This window comes from Microtus oregoni, unplaced genomic scaffold (genome assembly GCF_018167655.1).
Source record: "Microtus oregoni isolate MIOR12 unplaced genomic scaffold, Mior012 000007F_ref0000211, whole genome shotgun sequence".
Taxonomy (NCBI): domain Eukaryota; kingdom Metazoa; phylum Chordata; class Mammalia; order Rodentia; family Cricetidae; genus Microtus; species Microtus oregoni.
Window position 1 is genome coordinate 8,733,946 of NW_024543066.1, and position 19,273 is coordinate 8,753,218.

Genomic DNA, 19,273 nt, shown 5'->3' on the forward strand with positions numbered 1-19,273 from the left:
ACTTAAAGGGCCAAGAGAATGGCTGAAAATAAAGAATACTTACTACAAGAACTAACTAAAAGGCAAACTTCAAGTAAATCTCATTGTCATGACTCTCCAAACATGTGCATCCTACAAAATAGTTATCATTACCATCACTGTCAGATACCTGACTTCAGTCAATGAAAGAAGTGCTTCTGAACAGCATTTTGAGAGCTAGGTATTCAGAGAAAGGTGAAGAGAGAAATGTACGAACACATGTAAGCTAGCAGAGAAATGTGAGCATTAAGCATTATAACAAAGGAAAACTAGGATATATAACATAAATATATATGGAGTACATACATCTAATACACTATATATATATATATATACTTTAAAAGAACTGAACTTTTAAAACAGATTGGTTTATAGAATTTGATCTCCAAGAAGGTTCTTGGTGAACACAGTAACTGCAAGTTTTGTATAAAATGGGATATAGAAATCTATCATTATTTCTTCAAGAGTGACTGGGAAACAAGAAAGTAGAGACACTGGGAAGAAATTCCAATTTCTAGTAATTTGACTGTGAGATTAAGAGGCAAGATTTAATATTAACTAACTTGAAATAAATGCATGTTTAAAAACAGACTACTTTTCACCAACATAGATGAGGCAGTCCCTATCTACAACTAAACCGAAAATATCTCATCACCCTCCTATGATTTTTCAAATGATATGGTTTTATTTTCCATAAAACCAAGAGCCAGAGACTGCTGTCTCACATTGTAAGATGTGCTCTTTTTGATCTCATGACAGAAGGAATTTGTGAGAAACTCGTGACTTGTGGAATGAAGACTTTAAGAGCAAGCCGTATTTTCCCCAGAAAGCATTTTAATACAGGAAAATAACAAACTGCCTAGCTAAACACAGCTCTGCCAGAAGTCTCTGCCTGACTTGCTGAATGCAAAAGCTTTATCCTTCTACTCACGACTGTAGTTAAAGCTGACCTGAGAGGCCTTCATACTGCACTGCATACCCTCTAGATCAGTCTGCACTGCAAACACTCTAGATCAGTCTGCACTGCAAACCCTCTAGATCAGTCAGTCTGCACTGCACTCCCTCTAGATCAGTACTGCACAGCACACCTTCTAGATCAGCACTGCACTGCATACCCTCTAGATCAGCACTGCACTGCACACCCTCTAGATGATCAGCACTGCACTGCATACATTCTAGATCAGTCTGCACAGCATACCCTCTAGATTAGTCTGCACTGCATACCCTCTAGATCAGTACTGCACTGCATACCCTCTAGATCAGTACTGCACTGCATACTCTCTAGATCAGAACTGCACTGCACACCCTCTAGATCAGAACTGCACTGCATACCCTCTAGGTCAGTATTGCACTGCACACCCTCTAGATCAGTACTGGACTACACACACTCTACATCAGTACTGCACTGCATACATTCTAGATCAGTCTGCACTGCATACCCTCTAGATCAGTCTGCACTGCATACCCTCTAGATCAGTACTGCACTGCACACCCTCTAGATCAGTACTGCACTGCATACCCTCTAGATCAGTACTGCACTGCATACCCTCTAGATCAGTCTGCACTGCATACCCTCTAGATCAGTACTGCACTGCACACCCTCTAGATCAGTACTGCACTGCACACCCTCTAGATCAGTACTGCACTGCATACCCTCTAGGTCAGTATTGCACTGCACACCCTCTAGATCAGTACTGCACTGCACACCCTCTAGATCAGTACTGCACTGCATACCCTCTAGGTCAGTATTGCACTGCACACCCTCTAGATCAGTACTGGACTACACACACTCTACATCAGTACTGCACTGCATACATTCTAGATCAGTTTGCACTGCACACCCTCTAGATCAGTACTGCACTGCACATCCTCTACATCAGTCTGCAATTTCACTTCTTGTTGTAGCCTTTGATACTATTCATTCTGAAGACATCCCATGCTTTTATTTTTTTGTCATTCTGCCTCAGCGCTTACTCTATCTAAGCCTCTGCAAGGTTCTTAATGGAAGCACAACTGCAGCTTGCAATGTTTAGAGAGGAACAATCCTCATCAGTGGTGACAGCTACTAGATCTGGCTTCCTCCATAGGCTAGGCAACCTGAGGAGAAATTCTGATTTGCAGCAGTCCTTAAGCCCCTATCACCTATACTTGCAGCCCTGATAGCATACCCTCTCTCTTCTGGCTTGCTTGGCATTTACCAAAAAATTATCTTTTGGAACTTCCTCCCAATGAAACTCTCTGCACTAAAGGCCTGTGCTAAGTGTCTGCTCTCATGAACAAGATTTAATTTCAACCCATCCTCTGTTGGTCATGCGTGGTCATTCACTTCTGACAGACTCCAGGTCTCCACGCACCGTTCTTTGCAGATCATACTCTGCCGCTTCTGTTTTGTACATCACTGAATATAACTCTGTCCGGCCCTACATTTTGTTGACCATGAAAAAGGGATTATTATGGGATAAAACAAGCCGGGTGTCTAGGGACCAAATGTAGAAAGTCTAGGATGTGCTGTTAGGCAATCTCCTTCATTTGTCTTGACATATTTCTTCCCAGGAGACATTCTCTTTACACCTTGTCTATATATGTATTACTTATATAGCCCATAGCTTATTTATTTTCATACTGTCTTCCTTTCCAGGAGCTTCCTATATTTCTTTCACTTGGATGACATAAAAAAAAATTCTAAAGAAGACTCTAACATGTGAAGTAATAGTGCTAAAATTTGAAGTTGGTGGGAAGCTGACAGGAGTTGTGGAGTATGAATTATCAGTAAATACTTGCTGGTGGTCAAGCATGAATGATGTCGGAGCAAAGCCAAACAGAGGGGCTTTCTGTCTTTTCTCACTGGAGCTTAATAAAAGGCTTTGCGGCATCATTTTTTTTAATTCTTGCTGATATAAGTGGTTTAGTATCTCAAATAAAATAATGTATTTCTCTACAATTGAAACACAAAAGTGAAAGCCCCGCGTGGAAACTGTAAGGCAGTCTACCATAGTTACCAAATAAGGGCGAAGAATAAACTGGAAGGGGGAGATGCACGCAAAGGAAAGAGAGCCTTTCAGAAAACATGCCTCCTTCAAAATCAGAAAATCTCTATTTGTATATACATGTGACATGTTAACTTTAAGTAAGTGAATGAAATAATTTGCAAAACTTGACTGATCAATAAGGAGTAAATCAAGTAACAGTCAGTGTCTAGTCACTGCGCCGAGTTTGTGGGATGTGGTCGCCTGAGAACTGAATATGTGATGATGACAACAACAAGAGCAGATAATGGCTTTCCAAGTGGTTCACTTGAGCTGCCGGTGTGGGTAGCAAAGATGCCTCTAGCCAAGCAATCAAACTGCAGAATTATGTGTTTCTTTTGTTTGCCGTTGCCAGATTTCTGTTTTGATATGGTTCACCATTACTTTAGCATCTATGAACTGCAATGCCTTTTGTAGTAATATACACAAGTGAGACTCTTAACCCAACTTTAGTAAAATTAAGCAGGCTTCACTCTTCACAAGACAGCCGAGCTAGAAGATATTTGAATGTTTTGGTTTTTAGTCAAGTACACGTATTTAGAAACATTCTTCGTTTATTGGAAGTTCCAGTAGATAATCCTCAAGTAAATAACTGGAGGCCAAGTGAGAGGATAAAGAAAAGGGAAGTTTTGAAAAAATGTGTAAAATAAATAATGGAAAAAATGGATGGCAGATAAATCAGTGCATTTGTTTCTGGGGTTTTTGAAAAACCAACAAGTCATTTTCCTTGTCCCCTGGTGTGGTGATTACACACAGGGGTTTTAGTTATATTGTCCCTGGGATCGAGCCATGACTCTACCAAGGAAACTTTAGCAAATTGATAGACTTGAGAATTGATATAATACTATAATATTATTTCTTATTTCAAGGATGAAATCAATAACTCAAAGAATACACTCATTAGAGTGCTCTGGAAATATTCAGCAAATGGAAGATCTGATCATAATTATCATTATAAAGGTTTACAATCCACGGGGAAGAAAATCTTCCTGAAGAGAAAAAAAATCAAGCACAGGCATAGAAGGAATGACTGCTGCAAAAGAAGCTCATGTGTTTTGAAGAGCTCCCAGAAAATAATAATGATTCCTGCTGAAGAAAACAGCTAAAGTTCGCTGAAAGGAGGAGTACCATCCATACTATTTTGGAACTCGGGTGATTTAAGATGAGAAAGAGAAGGACAGGAAGTGGAGAAGGGGGAGAGCAGAGGATGCCGTGAGCTTTCTATCTGATGCTGAACATGACGAGCCTGCAATTGCGTGCTTAACGAGGAGATGGCCATTTACTGAGAAGTTAGTAGATCCTTCTATCAGAGGTGGGTGAGTATGTAGCTCTGGAGAGGGCCAACTAAAGAGATTTAAAAAAATGCCAAAGACTAAAATTGTAGTGATCGATTCACAGAAAAGTGAGAACACAATGCCAAGATCTTTGAGTCCATCCCTAATAAACTGTGTGAGAAAGTCAGAGAATGAGAAACCAACTATGTCATGTGCTGGAACCTTCCATCTTGATGGTCCACACAATGTATGACAGCGACTCTTTAGACATTCCTAAGAAATGTATTGCTCCTCTTACAGACTCAATCATTCTCTGATCTAAAGCTGAGGCATTTCTGTTACTGATGAAAAAGTGACGGTTATGAAACGGATAAGGACAGATGAGCCAAAAGGAGAGGTTCTCAGGACGTTTTACTAAAAATAAAACCAGTTCTAGAACAAGAAATGATCATTAAATATTTCAAAGGCAGTTTAAGAGCAGGGCTTTGTTTTGTCAGAAACGAGCATATGTAAGGAGCTTAGAATAAGTTCTTCCATGTTGAAAGCGTAAAAAGACAAAGATTACTCATTTTGCTGCTTCAGTGTTTTTGTTTGTTTGTTTGTTTGTTTGTTTGTTTTTGTTTTTGAGAAATGGTGTCATGTACCCCAGGCTGGCTTTAAACTCGTTTAGAGAAGAAGGTAATCTTACCCTTATGTTCATTCTGCTTCTTTATGCTGGGTGCTGATTTGACAGATAAGTACCACCATGCCCTGTTCGTGAGGTGTTAGGAATTGATACCAGAGCTACAAGCATGCCAAGTTACATTCCCAAACCCAGACTATGTACTCAAACTATATACCCAAAGTATAGATTCCACGGTAGGAAATGAAGTCATTTTGGGTGTGGGGAGAAGAGCGGTTGGACAATGAGAATCACGGTGGTTCTCTGAAGATCATGGGTGTCTCCAAAGAGTACACTTCATTCCATCTCCTCACACGGACGTGCAGGTTCTCAAAATGAGAAAGTGCTCCTGCGTGGTCCTTCATTAAGAGTGTCTTTCATGGCTGTGTTTCACCTGTATAGTGAAGAAGGAACCATATTCTTCTACCTTGGATCTCAACTCCCAACCTGCGCTGTCGGGTGGTGGTTGGTTGGCTGCCGCCATCACAAGTGAAGACCAACGGGAAAGAGGCCTGCTGATCCCCAGCAGTGGCTCCCTGGGATCACAGTAGGCCTTATTTATGGTGCTTTGTGCTACAAGAAACTGAAACAAAAGTGCGGCGGCTCTGTGAGATCCCTAGAGCAGGGCTGCGCTCTGCAAACTGAAATGACCACGAGAAAGGGTTAGCGACCGTGGTATGACAGTCCGGATCTCGCCAAGGATGGTGAGGGGACAAGCCATGCATGACTGCAAAATAAAAGTCAACACTCTTTTTAAAATATGAGTGTCCCATGCCACATCTGGAACACAATTGTGTTAGGGCATATGTGTTGCTAACCTAAAATTCAAACTTAACTGGGCATGTTAAACCTGATTTGCTAAATCTTCTAGCTCAATATGTAAGAAATTGCTTTTTCTGAAGTCTTTGAGGAAAATAATAACTGTAAAGGTTGGGGAGGTATGAATATAGATTAGCATTTTATACATAGATTTGCTGGTGGCAAACTAGATGGAAGAGATGAGGACATGAAATACTATGGTTGACAGACATAGTTCTTCTACACTCTAAGAAGAGAAGCAGGGGTGGGGATCCTGAAGAAGGGCTTGGGGGTATGGGATGGTTGAGCTGGTTTACTAAGCATACAGAAAGATCTGACTTCAAACCTAATGCCTCAGGGAAAAGAAATACCTGTAACCCCAGCCCTTGCCACTTGGGAGATCAGAAATTCCAGGCCAGCTGGGGATACAGGAGACTCTGTATCAAGACGGGAGTGGGAAGAAAGAAAATGAAAATCATATAAGAAAGAGGAAGTCCAACTCTGAGAGCTCAAGTGTCTGGGCCCTTGTCTAGGTCGTGACTCAATGCCCCTTGCACCTTAGGCCCTGACCAAAGTGTCTGGTTTTCTCACCAGCGTCCCAAAGGGGCTGTGCTGGTACACTCCTTTGACTCTTACATCCCAAGATTCTAACTTCTAGCAGCAGAAAGAGAATTTACATCAAGGTCCTAACAATAAGAAACCATGATTTCCACAGAATTTAAAATTCTGCTGCAAAACAACCTCACTATCTGGGAATCCTATTAATCTGTATATAGATCTATTTCTGAATTAAAATATGGCCCAGTCATTTCTCAAATCCTTCCCATTTAACTAAGATAATATATAGCATTAAAAGCTACTGGTTAAAAGCCTTTTCCCCTGTTTTTATGAGTTAGTGGTGACTATGTTATAGCTGTCCCTAAGGGGAAAAATATCTGGCAATTAACAGTGTAAAGGATTAGGAAGCAAAAGGCCTTGGAAATTGGCTATGTTTGTGGGGAAATTGTTTCATAACACTTTGTTTCTCAACTGCTTAGTAAAATCCTTTCCAGGCTTCTGATCCTGGCGACTAAAAACTAAAGAAGTGTCTCCAAAGAAACTTCTCTCTGAGGCACCCACAAACCAGGAAGAGAAAGACGTGAACATGTTGAGCTGTGAGAAGCTCTCTGCATTAGGACGAGAAAGTCAGTGTGAACTTGTCTCAGCTACGGCTCTTACAGAAAGTCAGGACCAAAGCAACTTGGGAAGGACAGGGTTGATGAGGTTTACACTTCCTCATCACTGTTTAACAATGAAGGAAGTTAGGAAGGATTGCAAACAGGGCAGGAACGTGGGGGCATGAGCTGATGCAGAGGCCATGGAGGCGTGCTGCTTACTGACTTGCTCAAAAGCTTGCTTATTGAATCCAGGACCACCAGCCTAGGAGTGGCACTACCCACAACGAACTGGGCCTCTCTCACTGGTCACTAATTAAGAAAAGGCCCTACAGGCTTGGCCACAACCCAATATTCTAGAGGCATTTTCTTGATGGTCCCTCCTCTGAGATATCTCCTATTGTGTCAAGCTGTCATTAAAAGTAGTACTGTCATGAAGCTGGTTTCCCAACATCTCTAAACACGTAGTGTGCCAGACAAACAAATACACTGATTTTATCTTCTGTGGAAGCAGATGTGTGTATATGTGTACATGTTCATTTGTGCAAGGATGTGTGTATGTGCTACACATGTATGTGAGGTCGGAAGACAACTTCGGGTGTCATTAATGAGGATCCATACACCTTTGCATTGTGATAGGGCTTTCCACTATGAGGAACTCACCAAGAAGTCTGAGTTGACTAGGCAGAGAGGCCCAGGAATCCATTTGTCTCCATCACCCGAGTCCTTGGATGATGAGCCTGTCCCACACCACAACTGGTCTTTTTCCAAGAGGGTGGTGGGGCTTGAACTCAGGTGCTCTTGCTTGTAAGGCAAACACCTTACCAACTAGGCCACCTCTCCAGTGCAGCAATATGCGTTCACTTCCTATCCAAAGCCTTACTCACGTTGTTAACTGCATTTCATAGAAGCTCTGAGAGATGAAATATATGCCTCAGAACTCACATCTGTGAGGACAGAGCCAAGATTCAATTGCAATTCTGCATGCCGTTAAGGCACATACTCCTTTGCCACAACACATTTGAGGCATGGAAATGTGGAAAGTACAAGTTTGCTTTTGGGTTTCCCACTCTATCATTCTAGAAGACCAAAAACAATAAATGATACAGCCATGTGTGCGAGCTTCTTTTGCTGCTCATCCCTGCCCATGCCTCTCTTTGCTCTCACCTGTCGGCGGAGGTCTCTTGTTTTCTTGCTCATGTTGTCTATGGCGGCATTCAGGGCATTACTCTTTTCTGTTTTTCCAGCCTGCAAGGAAGCAAAACACTGACATAAGCAAATGCTACCAAATTACTCTTTATCACTTAGCAATTTGCTTTCGAAATTTCCTGAAAATAACAGCTTGAAAATTCAAGAATAGTTTTCAAAACTGCTATGACAGTGCCGATGACTCACGAGCCCTTCACTGAAACGCTAAGTAGCACGGCGATTAAAACGCGCATTATTTTCTTCTTTAAGCGTCTGTAATATTTCTGATACAGGGTTTGATCGGATTCAATGTGGCAGCAGGCAGAGCATTGTCTTGACAAAACTCTGATCTTCATTCTTAACAAGTCAGCTCCTTAACCACTAAGCACGCAATTAGCTTAAAAGCATTAGATGCCCGATTTGTCAACTTCCGTGGGAGTTTCTGAAGTCATCTTCTTGGTGTATTGTGGAAGTTATGCAGAGCCATATTGGAGTCTTGCTAAACACTAAATAAAATATGCAGTGCAAATTCATACAATTTGCAAAAGTTGACCACAATTTTAGCTGACAATATTCCAAGAACAAATTGTTTTAGGTGAGAACTGGATGCTGCTTTTGGCTCCTTGAGATAATTTGTGCAACACGTTTTCATTCTGTAAGCGGAACAGTCCTCTCCGTTACATTCTTTAACCTAAGCCTTGGACTTCTCAACACACAGAGAATCACCTTGGTTGACATTTTCAACATATTCTTGTTGAGGGAGACAACCGGGTTGAATCTAATCCTACATTCTCAAGGATAGCTCCCAGCAAAGAGATTGGAAAAAATCATTATGGCTCTCACCTCTAGGAAAATTGCTGCTGCTTTTAAATTAATAAACTGCAAAAGGTTCTGAGAGGAGACCTTAAAAATCAGCAGCTGCTCGCTGAGCTTCCAGAATGGAGTCAATGAAAAGAGACCCTGTAGCACAGTAGGGACAAGGCAGTACATCATTCCACTCCCTCCCTAGGCCAGCCTCACTGAAAAAACCGACACCTTCAAGTAGTACCATGTCTTAATAACAACAACAAAATCAAGATCATCTGCTGTACTCAATAGGTGTGCCTGGTTCTCCTGCCATCTTCTCAAACACTACTCTCTGAAGGGCCACATTCCCAAGGCTTTCTATGTCTTTTCCCAGTTCTTACACATAGACACCTGTTAAAACCCTTGCTGTTCCTCAATGGTTTCACAAGAAGGTCCTTCAATGCAATATACCCCTCGAAACAATTCTCCCACAATCACAAGTGAGCTCTTCTTGCTCACTGGCATTTTCCAACAGGCCCCTTTCATCTCTATGCCTTCCCAGTACCCTTGCAATAATTACTTGCAAGGGAGTTATTGAACAGGTTTGATGACTATACATAAATTAGCAACTTCATTCAAAGTGCAACATGGTTTAATTAGAGCTCCATAACAAGCCAGAAAGCTAATGATGAACTCGGAGTTTAGCACTCAGCCCAATCGGCAATAGCTGGAATCCTCTTAACCACAGTTACACATGGATTTTTCTCAGCATCAGATGTGAAAAAACGGCCATCACTTGGGAGCATGCAATACTCTGCAGGGTACTTATCACCCATGGGGCTGTATCTACTAGGTTCTACTCATTGACATGAATAGTGCCTAAGGAACAACAGCGGAGACTGTCTGCTGGCATCTGCATGTACACACATGTACACCTTCATAAACACACAGAAAAGTAAAAGAGATTTTCATTTTCAAAGAATATAAAAGGTGCATATGTTTGAAACTGTCCATAGTAAAAGAAGAGAGGAATGATGGAAAGCATGGTAGGACATACTGGTGTTAGGTCATTTAACTGAGAAAAAAAAAAGTTCTTGATACCAAAATGATTCTTGAGCATGTGCTCAAATAAAACTTGTGATTACTTTAACGGCTCTAGGTAAGCAGTCTTTATTTTAGCAATAGAGAATCGTGAAGCATTAATTCAGCGTTACATAAAGCAATGGCATAAACAGATCTACAATGGGCCTAAACCCAGTTTCTAATTTTATCTAAAGAGCTTAGCCTTTACTCTCTAGTTTTGTGCATTATTAGCTCTTGGTTACATCTTTTTTTTTTCATTTCATGAAGGCAGCAATCACCCCAAATGGGCAGGAGTTAGGACAAAGAGAGCCCCACGCCCTCTCACCCCCTGCCCTGATATAAGGAATGATATGAGAGACTCCTGCCGTGTTGGCTGTGAAATCTCACAAGCCTCTGTGCTGTGATTCATCAGGACAAGTGAAAGATGTCGGCCTCCCTGGACCTCGCAGCAGACACAGACAAAGCTTTAACAGAGGATGACTGGAGGTGGAAGCGTGAGAAGATACAATAAAGGATACATTTAAAGATGACTTCCTAATTTCCACCCAGAGCTTAACCCTACTTTAAAATATTTCATTGGGTCAAAGGCACTTTGTTCCCTGGGTAATAATAAATAGACCTTAATGCTGTAGGACTTATTAGATTTTCTTTTTTATTCCTTCCTTTTATCTCCCATCCCCGATACTTTTCTTCCTTCTCACCCCCCGGGTTTTTATTGGGTTCTTGCTCTATTTATCCAGATTTATTTGGCTTCAGTTGAGCCATTTTATACCTCTTTATTCCTTTTGCATGGCATAAAAATAAATAAAGCAAGAAGAAATAGCCCTGTCCTGTTTAAAAGCACCTCATTCCTTCTGTTTTCAAAGCCTTAACAAATCATCCAGCAATGAGCGAGGGTGAAAGGCAAGCCCTGTGTTCTGAGATGAGAGATGGATGGACAGGGCAGGATATTAAAACACAACCAAAGATAACAGTGAGGACTTGCCTACCACCAAGTGCTCAGAGGAGAAGACGTCCCTCTAAAGAAGCCGTGGCAGGAGCCATCAGTAAGTCCGCACAGCCCTGTTAATGGAAAGGGTTGGCTTTCAAAGAGCATCAGGGAGAGAGACGCTTGGAAACACAGCAAGGATCGAAGCTGGACGGGGGAAAAAAACACACATTCCTGTCAATGAATGTAAATAAACTTCCCATAAAAAGAGACTTTGTTGGAGAAATCAATCCTGAACATGGTTTTATTCAGTAAAACATGGTTAGGATATGGAACATGTTCCTGACTTCAGAAGGACTTGCAGAATAGTGCTATGGTAAATGCTTCCTTTTGGTTTCATGCAAGGGGTCTTTAAATGACAAGCCAATATACTAAAGAGCACCCAGGTAGGAAACCAAGCTGTCAATCGTCAAGCGACTCAGACTGAGTAGAAAAAGCTGGGATTTAATTACACCTGCTCTTTGTTTTAAAACTCTTCCCTCTGTCCCCATTGCTGATGAAGTTCACAACAAATCCGTCATCTTGGTGTCTAAGACCTTACAAGGACTTAATCTTGGATTTACTCATAACAGCTGATGGGACTTCTTGATGGGTCCTTTGTTCTAGACAGTGCAGCCACAACTCTGGAGTTCTGCTTATGAGAAACCCTTTCCCTTCTGAACTCCTGTTTTTCTCAGTGCGGACATCTTTCGAGTTATATCAATTACTACATTTTAAGGAGAATGTTTGGGGATCTTCTCAGCTGATATTACTCACTGTCGTCCATCACCCTTTCTTATATTTCTTGGGCTTTTAAACTAGCATGTGGTCTAATAAACAGACTAACATAATCAATAAATCTTTATGATCTACTCTGTGACAGACACCGCACAGGGTACAGCAACACCTTCAGCACCCTGTCTGCCTCAGCAGAAGACATAAACACAGACACAGCATTTGATAAAAATAAAAATCAAAGACAATCTGGAGATTGATTGGATAGCACTCTCATTAAGCCGAGGGGAAGGAAGGACTCCCAAGGAAGTGATAAAGGAGCATTGAAGAATATCTGGGAGTCAGGCAAGTAAAGATAGGAGCAAAGGACATGGGGAGTGGAAGGGCAGCTTGATCAAAGGCCAGTATCTTCAGGAATATTTGACAACTAGCATAAAAAGTGTGAAGCTTGACCTATTGACTTTTGACACACTAAGAAATGAAATTGGTCCTACAGACAACTGAGAGTCATACAATTTAATCAAGTGAGTGAAACGGTCAGGCCATTATATCAAAGGGGCTGGAGTCTGCACAGTGGATGTGAGGACATCAGAACACAGACAGAATTAGAATTAGATGGTCACAGCCAAAGGCTCTAAGAGGGATGAGATGTGTTGAAATGAATCCAGTGATGGTCAGGATAAAGGAAAGTGATGAACTCGGGGCTCTGCTTGAGTAAACGAGGTAGGATAGGGACTGGCAGATGCTGGCAGGTGAAAGGAAGACAGCAATCCATGCTGTTATCCCGTGATGAGTGGCTGGGAGAGGGAGGGGACTACGAACTGAAGTGATCATCTAAAGAGGAGAATCTGGTCAGCACAAGTACGCTTGTCTCAATAAAGAGAATTGAGTAGTTGCTACTTGGCTGTATCACTCAGGAAGCCGTTTCCATCCTCCAGGTCGGTCCTGCATGTGTTTTGGTGCTCATAGCATAAACAATGCTTGCACATGGTGAGTGTTCAAAAGTTATTGGATAATACAGAAGTAAAGCTATAAGTTGTCAACAAATCCCATAACATTGCTGTGCTCAGCTTCAAAACAAGAAGGTTTGCCACTAAATATTCTTATATTCCAATATGGCTTTCAAATTCTATAACAGGATCACCTTTTTTTCCAAAAATTACAGAATGGTATGCTTTTCTGTTTGCTTGCTTGTTTTAAGACAAGGTTTCTCTGTAGCTTTGGAGCCTGTCCTGGAACTAGCACTTGTAGACCAGGCTGGCCTCAAACTCACAGAGATCCGCTTGCCTCTGCCCCGTTAGTGCTGCGATTAAAGGTGAGTGCCACCACCGCCCGGCTAGAACAGTATGTTTTTAATTAAACAGTTTCTTGTATAAACAATCACTGAAAATGTATTGAGACATGTAATGTAAACTTGAAACAGCATAAATAAATTGAGACGATTGAAAATGATGGTCGTGAGACTCACCCCGGGAAAAAAAATGAGCCCCAAATACTAGAAATGAGGAATTTAGCATCAATTCTCAAAATCAATTTCTCAAATTCATAATCAAATGAATGTATTAATGTAGAGGATTCCTGGATATAATTTAAACAGCAGGAAAAAATAGTTTTGTTGTTGTTCTGTTAGGTTTTGATTTTTTTATGTATGCCATTTTCCCTCAAGCTTTGTAAAAGAAACATTTCCCCTTTTAGTGTAAAATCTTTATTTCATGGTGAATATGAAATATGATGCCCTTAAACTTAGTTCTTCTCTGTAGAAATAGCTTTAAAAATATTTTATGCTTAACAAATAGTAGAGGGAACAGATTCTGGACTACATTTTTTAGGCATGAGAGATATACAAATAGACAAGCATGCAAAATGAAACCTCCTCTCTCAGACTCCCGGCGCACCACATCATGTCAGGAAGACGCCTAAGCTGGGCACGCAGAATAATCTTCCTGAAGCAAGCACTGTGAGATGGAAATAAACGTAAAACAAACCAAATATCAACTCTGACATTTGAAATAGCTTAACTATTAAAAGTAACTGTATAGAGTGAGACCAAGAAACTGGTAGAAGAAACCGGGGGTGGGGGGACTTTGGGGCAGTAAAGGGATAAAGACTCTTTGAAAGAGCTCTTCAATGCACAGAATACAAAAACCAAAATTGCCTGAAACTATACTTTCAACAAGGAGCTAATACCAGAAAATATAAGTAATAACAACAAAAATCTCAACAGAAATACCAAACTAGCCCAATTTAAAAGTAGACAATAGGGCTGGGAAGATGGCCAGGCCATGTGCCCGTAACCCAATCCTAGTGAGTTCAGTGATAGACAGATCTTGGAAGTTTATTGGCTAATCAGCCTGTGAGGCAGAATGATGGAAACATACATCAGCAGTTATGAAAATCCAAGATCAGTTTCCAGTACTGAAGAGGACAGCTGACCACTGCCTGTGACCTTCAACTCCAGGTGATCCAATGCCCTCTTCCAAACTCCATGGGTACCTCATGCCCACACACATGTACATGTGTTCACACATCACACATGTGCACACACACACACACAATTACAAATTAAATAGATCAAGAAAGGATGCCCATTGTTAACACCAAGACCCCTCATACATACACTGTTCACATATCCATATATACATACTCAAAAATAAATAAATGAAGTACAAAGGTTGCTAGTATGCCTAAACCATCTCTCAAAATAAGGGAAAGAATTGATTAATAAGCAAATTAAGAGAATACACAGTATTGAATGCTGGTTTCCAGTGTCAGAGGAAGAGAAAGATAGGCAAGGTTAATCAATGGGTTCTAAGTTATAGTTAGATGGGATTAAGAATCTTTGGTATGTTATTACACAGTAGAGTAAATCCAGAAACTAATAGAGTATACTTCAAAAAGCTAGAAAAAAGAATTGTGAATATTCTTACCATAAAAAGATAAATATTTTGAGGTTCAACTTAAACATTATAAAATATATACATCAAAGTATCTAATGTTATCTCAAAACCGAAGGTTTTCTAAAGACTAAGGACAACATCCAGAGACAGAACACACATTGACAGTTTTCTAAGGGTTTTTACAAGACTCACGTGGTGAAAATACAAAGATAGAGATAATCATATTTATCCAAAAGAACATCTGTTTCCCAAGGGATTTTACACTTCTTATGTTAAAGTTTCTATCATTTCTTTCATATTTTGTAGTAACCTAAAATGATCTCATTGGGCATAGCAAAATAATGGGAAATCTGCCAGTCCCAAGAGATGTGAGTACTTCCTTTACTGCTGTTTCTAATTTATTAGAGTAAGCATATAATATGGAGGACCAATGGAATGAAAAATAAAAATTTACCATGTCGATTTACAACAAAAACAAATAGAAATTCTGTATTAACTTATTTTTCTTAGAGAGTTCGAGATATTTTCTACCAGTTTAAATGTGCTACATTTAAAATATCATTAATGGGTTTATTCAATCCCTGGCACTGCAAAAATAATATTAAATTGATCTTAAAATTGATCATGAACAAGGTAACCACAAGCTGAGCTTTAGACTGTTCATCTGCAGGGCAATGATAGCCACAACTACACTGTGGGGTAGTTGAGAATGAAATGAAGCAGTGTGCGAAGAGAATGTAAATCAGTAACTTTTTCATGACTTCTGTTTAATAAATTTATTATTAGCAGTCATCTAAGGTAGATTTCTAAAACCATTTTAGTCCCAACTAGATCTCCATTAAAGTATGAACAATTTGTTCATTTTAGCAAGATATTTGTGGGAGGGACTTGTGTTTAGCTGTTTAACACATGGTCTTGCTATATGAATCATGCAAGCTTCAAACTTAGATCCTACTGTCTCCGCATCCTGAGGACAAGGATTATGGGCAAGTACTACCATACTCAGCTTTGAATTTTATAAGTGTATTTGGACAGCTAGATGAACAAGTGAATATGTACAATACTCTCCTGATCCACTGAAGGAAAATTTGCTTGTGATCACCAGGAAGGTTGAAGCGATTTTGGCACAAAAAGATGTCAACCCTTGAACATTATGAAATCATCAATGGGAAATCAATATTTATTTAACTAGACCAAAGTTCACATAATATCGACTAGAGGTTAAACTGTATATCCTGTCTATACCGACATTTCAGGTTCCCAAATGCCTTTACTGAGTCATCATCACAAGATGTCAACGTACATCTCATAATGAGGTCTGGCTCATTTTAGAGATCCTCTGGGTTTAGGTGCCTGATCCCAGCAGAGAGCCTCAGGGACAGTGTGCCTCTCCCTACAAGATTAGCTGTGATGATCAGGAAGAAAATGGAAAGGCACCAGAGCTAAGACTGTCAATTATTCTTAGATACTATGGCACGTTTTCTACAATACGCAAAACCATTATTAGAGTCTAATAAACAGTGATATGGTTTATCACTGTAAAAGATAAGCAAAAGCCAAATACATAACTTTCCATCTTTACACAGAAAGGTGATTCCTAGCCATCTTCCTATATATGCTGTGCATTCGGAGGTAGACAAACACAGCACCATTGATTTTGTCATACATCTTTACCTCTGCTATCACTCCTGATTTCTAAGTCTTTTACCCCATTTTTCAGTTCCTAGACTTTTTAAGTAATATTAAATATGTCAAACCTTAGCCAGCAGAGGACTTTATGAAGTCTGAATTATCAGTTGTCTAACAGAGTACTTCCACATCCTGTATACATGAAATCTAAGGCAGATTCACATTAATCACGCTGGGACCTTATCATCAACATTAGTCTGTGTCCTACAGACAAGCTTGCATTTTGATACCCAATTACTACTATAATGGATTGATATTTACTGACAAACATATTTTTCCATCACTGCTATCCTCATTTAGTCTTTTTAAGGTCATAACTTGAAGGATGTAGGAAAACACAGCTGTAGAGAAGTTCTATAAAGATAGCCTCCACTTCAAAGAAACTTGGCATATGGAGACGTTTCCTTCAAGAAGTTGAAGGTTAACTTTAGAAGTTGAGGGTTAACTGGCATATGTGGATCACTTGAGTACAGGCAATGACATACAGCCTGGACCAATTTCCAAGCTAAGTTCTTTGTTTCCTGGTCTACTGAGATATGGGCAAGGTCCTGCCACCATAGATGTGAATTATTCACACACACACCTTCCTTCTCTACTATTCAGGACCACCACACTTTCTCAAGCCATGAACTGAAATAAAACCTGCCTTCTTGTGTTGGTTTGACAGAAAATGGCTCCCATAGGTAATGGCGCTATTAGGAGTATAGTCTTATTTGTGGAAGTGTGTCACAGTTAGGTTGAACTTTGAGGTCTCCTGTGCTCAAGATACTCTAATTGAGACAGTCTAGTTCCTGTTATCTTCAAGATGTAGGACTCTAATTTACTTCTCCAGCACCATGTCTGCATGCAAGCCACCATGACCTACCATGATGACTGTGGACTGAAACTCTAAACTGTCCGTGGGCTACTGCCAATTAAGTAGTTTTTTTTTTTATAAGAGTGGCTATGGTCATCATGTCTCTTCATAGCAATAGAAATTTTAACTAAGACACTCATTTAAATAATTTCTGTTAGGTATTTTTTCAGAGCAATATTAAAAAATAATTAAGACAGAAATATGATATCAAGAGGTAGGACCGTTGCTATGGTTTCAGGCAGAACATGGAAGAGTTTGGAGCTTCAGGCTAGAGAAACATTAGTGCTACAAATAAGGTTTACTGAGCCATTCTGGTAAGAGTTAGGGATATCGTAATGCCAATAAAAGGGTAGGCAATAGAATTTGTTTATTGTCTTTTGGTGGAGAACTGGAACTCCACTGAGAGGAGAACCACAGGCCATTCATGTAGCTTTCTGTCAAAGCTCCAGGCTACGTTCTACCCATGGCCTGAAAATCCTAGTGAGAATGAATTTAAAGTAATGGACTAGTTTGTTTGGTGGATGAGTTTCAAGGCCACACTGTTTGTAGCACAGGCAGATATGAGACTACTTGCCCAGGTTTACAGGAAAGGAGAGTCCACATGTGGAAGAAAACAGTGCACTTTGGTGAGTAAATGAGGGAAACCTGGCTAACATTTTGGCCTGTACTGGTGAAGACAACATGGAGGTAATTGTTGAAGAGATGACTACTGTTAAGGAAGAACACTGTGTCCTCTGTTGACAGTGCAATAAAGGTGCCTTGAGGAGAGAACTTTCTCATGGAAAGTTCCAGAATAGAAAATTAAAGCTGATTTGAAAATACTCATTTGAAGAAAGAACAAAATATAGCCTCAGGAGGCACTATTGGAAATCAGTTGCCCGGGTCAATGTTTCCCTAACTTTGGCAACAAAACTGTGGCCTAAGGCAGCAGACTATATCTCAAACTAGAAGGTGAATTTGACTTTTCTAATACTGTACAGGTTCAGCAGGAACATGAAATCTAAAAGTTGGAGAGTCCAGAAGGTGTGTAGTAAGGTTTCAGAAATCTACAAAGGGAGGGAGGAGTGTGGCAAACTCCCAGAGAGCTTGGGAGGCCATTTTATGAAGCTCTGAATGTGAAGCTACCCCTAGAAGAATCTCACATGTTAATTGTGTGTTTGTTGGGAGCAGTGAGACCTCAGATCCTGAATTTCTTGTAATCCCCTGATCTGAGTGCCTACAGCTGCTCTGAGCACGAGACCTTCAGGAGTTCCTGATGGCGATGGCAGGAGAGTGGTTTCTGGTGGGTTTGGCTAGGGCGTGGCTATCTCTATATAATCTGCCTTTGAACACAATAAAGGGGGCATTTTTGGGGAATTCAAGGATGACCCGTGTCGCTGTCTCTCTGTCTGTGTGTGCCTGTGTATTTTAACCTCCAGCCCCCTTGCCCGAAACTCTCAAACTGGGTAATAGCTCATCGAGCGCAGACACCGGGGCGCAGTGCACGGTGCGCGGCACGTGTTATTGGGAAAGAAAAGTAGAAAAGAAAAGAGGGTTTTTATAAAATATGTAGAGCACAGGTATGAGAAAGGAACTCACTTCAATCAATCAAAAGGACTACAGGGTCATTCAGGTCTATTTAGTGTGTTGCTCCAGACTCCACAGAGCTGCATTCTAAACTTTAAAGTCCACACACACACACACACACACACACACACACACAAAACAATTTCATATGTTTGCTGAAAATAGCTAAAGGGGCATGTTAGAGCACCAGGAACCTTGAAGAACACAGACATCTGGGATAATATCACAGAAGCAAGAAGGGAACCCTCCCCCTCTCCCATGCCATCCCCACAGCTTACCAGTTTAAACCAACTTAAAACCAGGAGAGATCCTGTAGTCTAGGAATAAGTAATAAAGATGTCAGCAGCCTCACCACGACCTTGGACGTTTACAGTCCCCACCACTAGGGACCTACACAGTCCTCGCTGACACTGTCCACCTCAGTGTGCTGCTGAATCTATCCAACTGTATGTCTAGGAAGGGGGGACAGCACAGTATCCTCTGCTGTGGCTGATGTTGCTACTGCACTACACCATCTTGAAACAGGAACTGCTGCTGGAGAGTGTCCTTGGATGGAGGGGAGCAGCCAGAGCATG

General features: G+C 40.7%; 1 protein-coding gene across 1 annotated transcript in view; it reads right to left on the reverse strand.

The window, feature by feature from the left end:
* Positions 1 to 19,273, reverse strand: part of Ctnna3 (catenin alpha 3) — a 1,347,523-nt gene that overhangs the window by 635,271 nt on the left and 692,979 nt on the right. The window contains exon 8 of the mRNA XM_041655198.1: positions 8,099 to 8,179. Within this exon, the coding sequence (XP_041511132.1) occupies positions 8,099 to 8,179 (81 nt within the window). The remainder of the gene's footprint in view (positions 1 to 8,098; positions 8,180 to 19,273) is intronic.